Consider the following 13,459-nt stretch of genomic DNA (forward strand, 5'->3'; position numbering starts at 1 on the left):
GATGGTGTCAAAGGCTGAACTGAGATCTAGCAGAAGGAGGATGGATAGTGAACCAGAGTCAGCAGAGAGGAGCAGGTTATTGGTAATTTTAAGAAGAACAGTTTCAGTACTATGGAGGGAACGGAAGCCAGATTGAAATTTTTCATACAAGTTATTGGAGGAAAGGTGGGTTTGTAGTTGAGCGGCAACAGATTTTTCAAGAAGTTTTGAGATGAAAGGAAGATTTGAAATGGGGCGAAAATTATTGAGGTCAGACAGATCGGAACCAGGTTCTTTGAGGACAGGAGTGACAGCGGCAGTCTTGAGTGAAGGTGGTACAGTTCCAGAGGTGAGGGAGGCATGGATTATGGTAGTGATGAGAGGGGACAACACAGGAAGAGAAGCTTTAACAAGGACAGTGGGGAGTGGGTCAAGTTGACAGGAAGAAGATTTAGATTTTTGAATAAGTGTGGAGATTTGGTTGACTGTAGGGAGGGTAAATGTAGAGAATAGATGGGATAGGACAGGAGGACATGGGAGGGGTGGGTTTGGAGCGGAAAGGGGGGAGAGTTGCTGGTGGATGTGTTGGATTTTCTGTTAAATGTTTTTTAGTAGATGTGCAGTTCTATCCTCTGCAAACAGAGGTGAGCTCGTTTCAGGAGAGACCGCTCTATCCTCTGCAGGCAAAGGAGAACTAGTCACAGAAAAGAAAAAAGCTCATTTCTTTTGACCCCATACTGATACGCTTTCAATATCATCCACGTCATCCAGAGGCATACAGTTGTAAGTTATTTAAATTGTCATGTCTGAAGTTTTATAAAGTGAAAATATCAGATATATGTTTTAAAGTAATGCACTAATTTTGAAGGTTTTAGTGTGGACATGCTGGACATGACTTCAACTTTTTATGTGTGGGTGTGTTAATATATTTTGCACCATATTCACTGCAGCAACTGTGGCCAAACAGCTGCAGATTTTCTCAGTTTTTGATTTGTAGAATAGTGTTTGTGCACCTGCACTGAAGTGTTTGAGAAGGTGTAACTTGTGCTGTGTTTTACCTTCTCAAATAATCACTGAAATTTAAATATGGTTCTATACTACAGCAGCACAATTAGCTATATACTGTAACAGAAAAATAATCTAAACAGATAGTAAAGTGGTTCTGTAGCTCTGCAGAGCATCCCCCACCCCACCACCACCACCAGCAGTGGTCTTTTGATCTGTGAACGGAAGCAGCTGCAGTGACGCAGCTCAATCACTGCTGTCTACATAGCTGTGTGAGAGGATGAAGACGTTGGTGAAACAAGCACTTTGTCCTCTGTAAAAACCCAGCTGATATTAAGGCATTCTAGTTTTAGCACTCTGGCAGTACTCTGTTTGACCAGACTGGCTATTCTGTCTTAACTTTTATTTACTCAAATTGAAACTTTAGAACTTTCTTTATATTCAGTTTATCATATTCTATAGAGGGTTTTCAATCACATGACCGATTTGCTGCAGGACAGGTGCCGTCTCCATTCTGGATTACAAGGAGGCTGGCGCGTGATAGAAAATTGGAGAGATTGTACGGTTATTACAATGCTTTAAATCCTTGAGATAAAGCTATTTATCATGATCGATGTGTAGCAGTTGGTTCAGTGGATCCGTATGAATTTAGTGGCGATGTAACAAACTGGCCGACAGTGTCACACTGCGATATTGTGAACTAGGAAGCTGCCAACCAGGTCAGCCTCACCGGCCTCCTGCAGAGCATCACAGCGGAGCTCTGAAAGCGGAGGTCGTCTTGAAGTCCTGAGTGATTTCTCTCATCAGGCGCTGGAAGGGCAGCTTGCGGATCAGCAGCTCGGTGCTCGAGGACCACAGTGTAAATAAGCATCCGTATTGGAAGCATTCTTGTGTTATCCTCAGCGGTATTTTTATGTATTCTTATATAATTTTATTGCCTAATAAAATAAGATAAAATTCTGGTAACAGTGGATTTCTGTTAGCGGCGGATCTTTCTCAGCGCCACGGTGCCGTGAGGCTTCTTCACACCGACGTTGAAGCTTCTGCAATTGTTCGCCAAATGCACGTAGCGTATCACAGTGGCCACCACGTCGTAATCCAGAATGGCCGCGGGACACAAAATGACGTGACCGATACGTCACATGAAAACCCTCTATACAGTAGTGTTCAGAATAATAGTAGTGCTATGTGACTAAAAAGATTAATCCAGGTTTTGAGTTTGATTTCTTATTGTTACATGGGAAACAAGGTACCAGTAGATTCTCACAAATCCAACAAGACCAAGCATTCATGATATGCACACTCCTAAGGCTATGAAATTGGGCTATTAGTAAAAAAAAAAGTAGAAAAGGGGGTGTTCACAATAATAGTAGCATCTGCTGTTGACACTACAAACTCAAAATTATTATGTTCAAACTGCTTTTTTAGCAATCCTGTGAATCACTAAACTAGTATTTAGTTGTATAACCACAGTTTTTCATGATTTCTTCACATCTGTGAGGCATTAATTTTGTGGGTTTGGAACCAAGATTTTGCTGGTTTACTAGTGTGCTTGGGGTCATTGTCTTGTTGAAACACCCATTTCAAGGGCATGTCCTCTTCAGCATAAGGCAACATGACCTCTTCAAGTATTTTGACATGTCCAAACTGATCCATGATACCTGGTATGCGATATACAGGCCCAACACCATAGTAGGAGAAACATGCCCATATCATGATGCTTGCACCACCATGCTTCACTGTCTTCACTGTGAACTGTGGCTTGAATTCAGAGTTTGGGGGTCGTCTCACAAACTGTCTGCGGCTCGTGGACCCAAAAAGAACAATTTTACTCTCATCAGTCCACAAAATATTCCTCCATTTCTCTTTACGCCAGTTGATGTGTTCTTTAGCAAATTGTGACCTCTTCTGCACGTCTTTTATTTAACAGAGGGACTTTGTGGGAGATTTGTTGTGAAAGTGTTGTGACACGGACCCACAACAGGGGACGTTAATGAACGGACAATGGATAAGCCAAAAAGTAACAATTTAATGTTGTGAATCGCACAACGAAGTACAGACAATAACAATATGGTGGAATGTCAATTATACACAAAGTGACGTGTGGGCAGGCTCGACGATAGAAGACGTCTGGCGAGAGAAGAGCCGGATCCCACACAGCTTCCACCACCAACGGATCTGAAGAACACCGGAGCCGCCAAGCCCTGCGCCCCAGGTGGCCACTGTCTTCAGCAGTCAGACTCGGTACTGCTGGCAGAGAACAGAGACAGTACTGATGAGTGTGAGTTCGCACACTCAGTAATCCCACAGTCAGTGTTTAGTTAGGAGGGAGCACCTCCACCTCCAATCACATACTCGTACAGCTCCTGTGAAACCACTTATCTGGTTTGGGTTGTGAGGCGAAGCCGTCGCAGTCCACACCAAACGCCAATACCGCAGATAAGGACACCGTCACAGGAAAACGGCTGCAAATGAGATCAGACTATTACACAAGGTCTTCAGATTCAGCAGAGAAGTTACCTGAATGGTAGCTGATTTCTCGGCGGGGAGGTGGAGTTGCAGTCCGGCCTTTATGGTGGTGGTGATGTGTAGTGGATGAGTGACAGCTGGTACGGATGATGAGTGACAGCTGTCACTCCCGGTTGCTCCGACGCCCTCTCGTGCTTGAAGCCCGCACTTCAAGCAGGGCGCCATCTTGTGGTGGTGGGCCAGCAGTACCTCCTCTTCAGTGGCCCACACAACAAGATTCTTGCAAATAAATTAGCTTCACATAGGTGTCTTCTAACTGTCACAGCACTTACAGGTACCTCCAGACTGTCTTTAATCATCCTGGATCTGATCAATGGGTGAGCCTTTGCCATTCTGGTTATTCTTCTATCCATTTTGATGGTTGTTTTCCATTTTCTTCCATGCGTCTCTGTTTTTGTGTGTGTCCATTTTAAAGCTTTGGAGATCATTGTAGATGAACAGCCTATCATTTTTTGCACCTGCGTATGTTTTCCCCTCTCCAATCAACTTTCTAATCAAACTATACGCTGTTCTTCTGAACAGTGTCTTAGATGTCCCATTTTCCTCAGGCTTTCAAAGAGAAAAGCTTGTTCAACAGGTGCTGGCTTCATCCTTAGATAGGGGACACTTGATTCACACCTGTTTGTTCCACAAAATTGACAAACTCACCGACTGAATGCCACACTACTATTATTGTGAATACCCCTTTTCTACTTTTTTTTTCTTGTTGGATTTGTAAGAATCTACTGAATCTACTGGTACCTTGTTTCCCATGTAACAATAAGAAATATACTGGATTAATCTTTTTAGTCACATAGCACTACTATTATTCTGAACACTACTGTATATACAGCCCTGGTCAGTTATTGCTACCTCTGACTTTTAAGTACATACAGTAATTTAAAATGCTTAATAAATGCATATGAACCATTTTTACCCGAGACCATCAAATATGGCCATCAGGTATTAAGACTTTGCGTCCGTCTGCCCCTCTGTCCATGCTCAGCATGAGTCCAGTCCTGTTACTGCCAGAGTCTTCAAATTCATAGGGAACATTCTTGAAACACAGACGTTGGACAGTGATGGGGGTGACAGCCAACCAGAGTAGAGTGGCACCGTGACAACAGTGGCTGGCCTAGCTAGCTACAAAGGCCAGCCTGTTTTCGTTTGTGTGTAAATATAACCTCTCTGTCATATACAGTGTAAGTATTTGATCCACTGTCGATTTTGCAAGTTTTCCCACCTACAAAGAATGGAGAGGTCTATCATTTTTATTGTAGGTACGCTTCAACTGTGAGAGACAGAATCAAAAAAAAAAAATCTGAAAATCACATTGCATGATTTTTAAATAATTAATTTGCATTTTATTGCATGAAATAAGTATTTGATGCAATAGAAAAACAGACCTTAATATTTGGTACAGAAACCTTTGTTTGCAATTACAGAGTTCAGTCATTTCCTGTAGTTCTTGACCAAGTTTGGTCACACTTCAGCAGGGATTTTGGTCCACTCCTCCATACAGATCATCTCCAGATCTTTCAGGTTTTGAGTTTCAGCTCCCTCCAAAGATTTTCTGTGAGTTCAGGTCTGGAGACTGGCTTGGCCACTCCAGGATCTTGAAATGCTTTTTACGGAGCCACTCCTTAGTTGCCCTGGCTGTGTGTTTTGGGTCATTGTCATGCTGGAATACCCAGCCACAACCCATCTTCAATGCCCCTCCTGAGGGAAGGAGATTGTTTGCCCAAATCTCACGATACGTGACTATGGATGGGTATTGAAAACCTGTTCCTGTTAAGAATCATTAAGAAATGATTCGATCCACCGACATCAATAGCCTTTTTGCTTAACGTCCCTTATCGCCTCTTCAGTTCACATTACGCCGGAGCGGCCATTGTTTTTGAGGGTGTTTATCAGGACAATGATCATTTCTCTACGCTTCTGCAGCACTGTGACCCGCTGCTTCACTGGTTCTGTGTTTCGCTACTTTTCAGAAGCGGCAGATCCGCAAATTCTTCATTAACCCCTCTCAAAGCCATTTAAAGATGTCAATCATCAGTCACTTTTGTGCAGATTAAAGTCATTAACTGGGACTCTTGTTCTGGGCAAGAAACGAGAATTGTCCTCCTGGTACAGTGGAAAAATAGATTTCGGTTGGAATTAATAACTTCAAAGCGAATTGCCATTTTAAATCAAATGACACCTCTTTCCAGACATTGTAATACAGACAACAAACTACAAAAGACCAAATCTGTCTTTTTTTTTTCTCCCAAAATAAGATATCCTCTGTTCTTTTTTGAATTACATTGATGTTGACGTGCAGTGCAGCAGGCTGCAAGAGTTGAAGTTCTGGAGAGTGGAGTTACATTTGTCTCATTAATACCTGAAAGGAAATAATTTGACAAAAACTACAGATTTTGTTTATTTATGTCCAGAGATCTAGGATCCAGTGACCATGTACAGATTTTATTTATTTTATGTCCAGCGATCAAGGATCCACTGACCAATTTCATAATTATTTACTTTGAGACTCAATAAAATGTTGTTGACAGAGAAACCTGTAAAGCCTACTTTTAGCACACAGAAAATTCACAAGAGTTATTTATAAGGGAATCAATAATGGCATTGATATCAATAAAATCTTATCAATACCCATCCCTATACATGATGCCATCCATCCTCCCTTCAATAAGGTGCCATCGCCCTATCCCATTTGCAGAAAAGCTTTGATTGGAGTAAGTGGGTATTGAAAATGAATGTACCCCCCCCCCCCCCCCCCCCCAAAAAAAAAAATTGGCTGTAAAAGTAATGATTTGCTGTAAATTCATCAAAGGACAGTAATGGCTGTCACATGTAAACTTTGCATTTTTAAATTTCATCATATGACAGCGTTTCTTTTGTTGTTGCTGTTGTTCAGTAAGTATATATTTGAGGAAATATTCTGATTATGCTAAATTGTTTATGGGTATTTATTTCTGAACATATTTTCTAGTATGTACTTCAGATTCAATAACTCTGACCAGGACACTGTTTTATTTCTGAAAGCATTTCAGATGTTGTGTGGCTTAACTTTGGTTTCCACAACTGTCTGCTTGGATTGTTAGCGCACCAGATGCCAACACTGAGCTTTTAAGTTCCTTGCATGACAGACTGTAGTCTATCTATAACCACCTCCTTCCCCCTGTTTCCCTTTTGGCTGGACCTTTGTGGCCTATTTGTGAGAGAAGTGGAACACACATAGTGACCACTTCAACATTCACTCAGCAAACAAGCCAGGATAACTTGGGTTTCTTAAAAATCTAGTGGTTGCAATAGAATAGATGTAGACCTTCTCAGATGTTTTGTCTTTCCAATGTAAACATACACAGATGTCTTACATTAACCACCAGCTATAACATTTAAAACCTTACAAAAAAAAAAACTCCCCACAAAAGCACATCTTCGAAACTCTGTTCCTTCAGAGATGAAGAGCTGCTTGCAAAGTGATCTTCCATAAGTAATTCAGATTTATGACCCAGTTCTCATACATGATGAAATTACATATTCACAACATTGAGAAATTACAGTGCAGTAATACACAGTGAATAGCTTTGTCTTGTCATTCGTTGTGTATGTGTTGTTGACCTCAGGGCTCTCCCCAGAAATTTAAGGCATGATGGTGCTTGGGGGTGGGGCTACCCTCTCCCCATGGCCCTTTTTCATTTAGAAGGTCTAGCATTTTGCCTTTTCAAATACCAGTGGAAGCCATTTCTTACAGCATCATCTTTACATCTTATCTAAAATTACAAACTAAGGCCTTGTTCACATGGAAATGGATAAACATGCTGTAGTATATTCACCAGGCCTTTATGTAGCACTGTAAGAAGACATGGAACATGCGCATAACCAGTATAAGGACTAATCAATGTAGAAACAGAAGCTACAACTTTCCAAAGTGGCAAACTGAGTAAAATGAAGCTTTTTAAGAGAAACAGGGTTCCCACTGATCATCTGAAATAGACTTGCTTTATTAAAGTGAAGCAGTGTGTTTGTGTATTTAAAAAACAAAACAAAATCACAGCACTGTATTTTGGGCCACTCGCCACTGTCCATCTCACAGACGAAGCAAAAGGACGCTCACATTAAGCAAATCAAGTTTACTATTCAAAATGCCTTTATTCAGATTTGATCTGAGTTTTCATCTGTTCATCAACAGGGTGTACAGTGGATTTCTCAGTGCACCTTTTGCGAAAAAGCTGCACTCAGCAGCCCAGTTTTTCACAAGCAGCATTCACATGCACACATAGCTGACTGACTGAGGATTCCACCGGTGCTTATGGTCTGGGAAAGTTCCAAAACGTGTAACAACATGAAAAAATAATTACCCTGGAAAATGGATCCAATGACCATGTACAGATTTAAATAATTTTTATTTAGGTCCAGAGATCTAGGATCCAGTGACCAATAGAAATTGGAGAGGGAACAACCCAAATTTGAAAATCCGCATTTCTGCTCCAAGTACCAGCATAATGGCGCAGCATCATTGTTCCATTGCTTTGGGAGAGCCCTATGCCGTGTATAGGTGGTAGGTTTATATAAAGCCTAAATAGATCCTTGCCATTTGATTGGTGGTTTGTATGTCACGTGATATGGATCATCCCATTTGCCATTTTGTTCCATTTACTTTGCAATTATGGTTCCATTTACTGTGCAATTTTAGTTTAATACGTTTTGCACCATTGCACACTGCAGCCACCTTCGTACAGCAATGGCACTTAGTTTAAAAACAAACATGGTGGGATTTGTTTTGGTGGCAGACTACAATTTGAACGAGATTATTGACGGTGCTCATTATTCTAACACACACACACACAAAAACATCCAGTACACTGTAAGCCGTCTAGAGCAGTGATTTTCAACCTTTTTTGAGCCACGGCACCCTTTTTATATTTACAAAATCCTGCGGCACACCACTGTCATGTGTCACGCACCACTAACTTGACTGTCTCTACACGGTGCGTTAGCAACACGTGTGGTACAGATATGACTTAACATAGTTTACTATAATCATGTGGAGCTGTATATAAGAACTAGAGAGCGCAGTCCCATTGCTGCACACTAAACGAAAACGTCCCTTCATGGACAGCGACATGACGCCTCCTAACTGGGCAAAATATTGACGAAGTACCCGGATGTTAATGCATTTTCAATGGAGATTCCCGACTGAACACACTCAGAAAAATGCTCGCAAAATACGTGTTAAAATGCCATTTTGTCCTGGATATCGAGCCAGTAAAATTAAATTACATTAAATTATGTCAGGAAAGTATTAAACTTACTCTGACACACACATTCACAAATATTAGTGTTGAAAGTTACAGGGATCTGCGCTGATAAGCTACGCTGCGCGGCTGAGCTGCTGCTGTGTTCAACGCAGCGTGGCTCCTAAAACCATTACAATACATTTCTATATATTTTTACACAATAATCCTTTATTGACCGAGTTTCATTCATGAAGTCAGCGGTGTGTGTGTGCACATCTCTGTGTGTGAGACAGCACAGCGCGGGTCATTAATCTCATTATTTTAAGGTGCAAAAAAAAAAAAAAAACTCCCCAGTCTTGTCGAACAATTTTTAGTCACTAACGACAAGTATTTTAACTAGACATTGGTCTAGCAGTGGAAAATATCAACTAGACATAAGTGAAATTAATGATCTGTGTCATCGGGCGACACAGGTACGGCAGGAGACATACAGCTGTTTATCATCCAAATATCACGGACAAAGTGACAAGAATAACCAAACCCACTTACTTATGGAAGGAAATATTGTCTCCCTTGTTCCTCCGTTTGTGACTTTGCCAACATGCGCAGCTTTCCGGCATATTCCACCTGTTTCTTGACGAGACTAAGTGAACTTCTCTGCACACAAATCACTAACTTGCCCGGAATTAAAATGGCGATCACGCCTCCTTGTCGGCACACGGCTCAGCGCTCCTGCGCGCTTTGCTGCCATCTACTGGAATAAAAGAGCATTACACCATCTGCCACACTATTACAGCACATACACGCGATAATGGTGATATTTGATAATTGCCCACGGCACCCCTGACGCTCGTTGAGAATCACTGGTCTAGAGGCATTTGCAGTATTTGCTAGGACATCTCTAGCTGAGGTAGAACAGCTGTCTGATGAAGAGCTTAACAAATTTCTGTCAAAATTTTTCGCTAGACTGAGGAAAGCAGACAGCAGTCTGTACACAAACAATTTTGGATTGGATTGTTTTTGAACTGTTTTGAACTGAAGAAGAGCAGAGCGATCTGTTAGCTTTGATCTATAGAATCCTATTTCATGAACTACATTTATGTGCCAGTGTGGGTATACAGTGCACCTGCATTTGCTCAATAAAATTAGCTTTCTAGGCCTTGGCCAGTGATCAGTCACACAGCCATAATAGTGCTTTGGAATGCATGGCCTCATTGTTGTGTACTGCAGTTAGTCTGAATACAACAAAGTGTCCTGTAGCTCACTTAACCTTAGTGATTACAGGTGTGGGAGGACAACTAGAAGTGAGTGAGTCTCTTTATTGACTGCGTTTCCAGGATTACAAGGTCAGCACTTAAAACCACTCCTTTGTCTGCATAGTACGTCTGAGGCTGTTGTGTTCACAAAGGGTATCCTGAAATCTTTTTTTCTTTTTTAAGTAACCCACATGCAGAAACAGCCATGGATTCAGTTTATTGCAGCACATATGCCAGCTGAGTCTTACATGCAGTAGTTATTCATCTGTGTACTGTACTGTGATTGCCTGTTGGTCTTCATGGTTAGGTTACATTTAATCCACTGTAATCAGAAGATAAACAGTAAGATTCAACAACCGTTAATATCTGGGACAGCAGTTCTGACTTTATTAATTTAACTGATTTGAAAAGTTGTATTTCAAATGTTGACAGAAATGTTGACTTCTCTTCCAGCAGATTGCTAAATTGAGACTGCAACTCCAGCGCACCAAACAAGTTACCAGGCACAACAAAGACAGAGAGCAGAGCTCATTGCTGCCACCTCCACAACAAGCCCAGCACTGCACTGCATGCCAACCTCTGGTGAGTCATCCATGCAGGCCTCAGCATAGTCTTCTCATGTGAAAACTTTAACTCCTACCAGTGGTGGTGATGTAAGATTTTACCCATACAGCAGTGAAATAAGGTAGCAAAGCAGCCAAGCAAAAAAACATTCACACTTGACTAACCACATCACAATTACTGAAGAGTAAAAATGGCGGAATGAATTATAACCTCCCCCCACCCACCCAATAATTATTTTAATATATTTCTTAATAGTTTTTAACGCTATAGGCTGTCACTATACTATACCAGTGGGTCCCAACCATACTACTGGAGACTGCAGATGCAAAGCAGCCTAAGACTAACTCTGGTGCAGTGCTTTGAATGGTTTGATTTATGTTTTAATTGCACATGGTCCCTTTCAAATAAATAAATTGATTGATTGTGTTTAAATTTTTCATGTTCCACTGATTGTATTTTCCGGAGTATAAATCACAGTTTTTTTTATTACAGTAGTCAGGGCTGTACAGTGCGAGCGTTTTGCTCGCATATTGCGCCTAAAATTTGATTGTGCGAGGAAAAAAAATAAAACGGGCGCACGTGTGCGAGAATGTATTTCAACCCTTTAATTCACATTTTGCTCCTAAAATAAATACAGTGGTCCCTCGCTATAACGCGGTTCACCTTTCATGGCCTCGTTGTTTCGCGGATTTTTTTTAGTCCAATTTTGCATGCTTTTTTTTTTACAGTGCATTGTGTTCCGCGGCCTCATCAAGCAGCCGGTCGCGACACCGCAAAGGGAGAGCACGCGCATTGTGTTCTGTGTGTCTGTTTATAAGAATCTTCTCGCCCAGAAGAAAAAAGAGCGCCAACAACTACCCATAACTGTGTTCTACACTTGGAAAATGACACCTGCAGCGAGGTGTGACTCAGTGGAAAAAGACGCGACAGTGCAGCGGTGCCAGGACGAAGAGGCGTGATCAGAGGAACTGTGAAATACTGGTCAGTCACTATTAATAATTTCTTATGTGTCCAACCTGAAAGTAGATGATGTAGAAAGTAGATGGTGAAAGTAGATGAGTTTAAATACTTGGTGTCAACTGTCCAAAGTAATGGAGAGTGTGGTAGAGATGTGAAGAAGAGAGTGCAGGCAGGGTGGAGAAAGGTGGCAGGAGTGATTTGTGACTGAAGAATATCAGCAAGAGTGAAGGAGAAAGTCGACAAGACAGTAATGAGACCAGCTATGTTGTATGGCTTAGAGGCGATGGCACTAACAAACAGACAGGATCCTTTTTTTGCGATCCTTTTTGGGAGTGACAAGGGCGGACAGGATTAGGAATGAACATATCAGATGGGCAGTCCAGGTGGGACGGCTTGGAGACAAAGTTAGAGAGGTGAGATTCAGATGGTTTGGACATGTGCAGAGGAGTGAGACAGGATATATAGGGAGAAGGATGCTGAGGATGGAGCCACCAGGCAGGAGAAGAAGAGGTTTATGGATGTGCTGAGGGAGGACATGCAGGTGGTTGGTGCGACAGAGCAAAGATGGAAACGATGGTTCTGCTGTGGCGACCCCTAACGGGAGCAGTCAGAAGAAGAGGTGGTGGTGTTTTGGAGGTCCTGTGACTTGTATACCGAAAAATAACGCATTTTTTAATAATAATAATAATAATAATAATAATAATGTGTTGATAACGATAATGACAATAACTATTTATATAGGCCTTTTTGAGGAATCAATGCACGAAAGAAACTCCAACGATAAAAGCACATTGCAACAATGCACAAAAATCCTAAACTTAAGAGCTAATTAAAAGCTACAGCAAAAATAAAAAAATGAATAAATGGTTTTATTCAGCACGCACGCACGAACAAAATCTCTCATTTACAAAACGAATCAAGAGAAAAACAAAATTAAAAACATATAGAACAAAACTCATAACAGATGAAAGGGTGTGGGCAGAAGCAGAAGTTTATAATGCCCCCCCCCCCCCCCCCCAAAAAACAGTCACATTTTATTATAGCTTCCAACACCGTGGGTCAGTAATCTGTGTCCATCTGATGTTTCCTCTTGTCCATACTGCATTAAATAATGCACATTATGTTGTCCATTGCATGTTTATCTGTCCATCTTGCTTATTTTTGTTATCCTTTTAGCTGTTTTCCCCCATAAATCCATAACATTCACTCACAGATACTCCTTTATGATCAAACAAATAGTACTGTACATTGATATGTTTTCACTTTTCATTTTGAAAAATAGTTGCCATAGGTGAGAACTCATGATGGCCCAATATCCAGTTTTAGTTGGAATACCTTTGGTTAAATCGGTACCAAAATCTATGCTTTTATCATAAAATGCACACTCGTTTTGGAACTTTTATCTAAGCTGCATCACTACAGGTACAATTTATTCATGGCTTGATAATGGCTCAGCTTAATGCTAACTTTAACATTGAAAATGCCATACACATGCTGACGCGTTAGCATCGGCCCCGTTTTTAAATATTATTCACAGACATATTTTCTTTAGGGTTTTAGCAGGGAAAAATTAAGATAAAGCGAAATAAAACAAAGAACCAACAAATCGAAGATCAAAGCACTGCTTCATTGGTTCAAGGTTCAAAGCAAAACCGCGCTGCAGAAACGGTTGATTATACAGACCCGCTGCAGGGTCTGTAATCAGTGTAGCAAAATGAACATTTTCCTGACAAACGCCCCCAAAAACAATGGCCACTCTATAGGACCAATAAGGGAATCATTAAGCAAAAAGGCTATTGATGTCGATGGATCGAATCATTTTTCAAGGATACCCGAAAATAAGCGGTTCATGACACGCAACCCTAACAGCAACACGTTTTTTTTAAAATAAAACTCACATTAAAGACTCATGATTATCTTAGTTAAACACCTAAATACATATTTTGG

The 13,459-nt window shown here is 41.1% G+C and overlaps 1 protein-coding gene across 3 annotated transcripts in view; it reads left to right on the forward strand.

The window, feature by feature from the left end:
* Positions 1–13,459, forward strand: part of LOC117514026 (glucocorticoid-induced transcript 1 protein) — a 114,636-nt gene that overhangs the window by 76,032 nt on the left and 25,145 nt on the right. For 2 of the 3 annotated variants that reach the window (XM_034174308.1, XM_034174306.1), the window contains exon 4: positions 10,442–10,570. In XM_034174308.1, the coding sequence (XP_034030199.1) occupies positions 10,442–10,570 (129 nt within the window). The remainder of the gene's footprint in view (positions 1–10,441; positions 10,571–13,459) is intronic. The other variant, XM_034174307.1, reaches the window with a different exon arrangement.

The sequence above is a fragment of the Thalassophryne amazonica genome, chromosome 7, assembly GCF_902500255.1.
Source record: "Thalassophryne amazonica chromosome 7, fThaAma1.1, whole genome shotgun sequence".
Classification (NCBI taxonomy): domain Eukaryota; kingdom Metazoa; phylum Chordata; class Actinopteri; order Batrachoidiformes; family Batrachoididae; genus Thalassophryne; species Thalassophryne amazonica.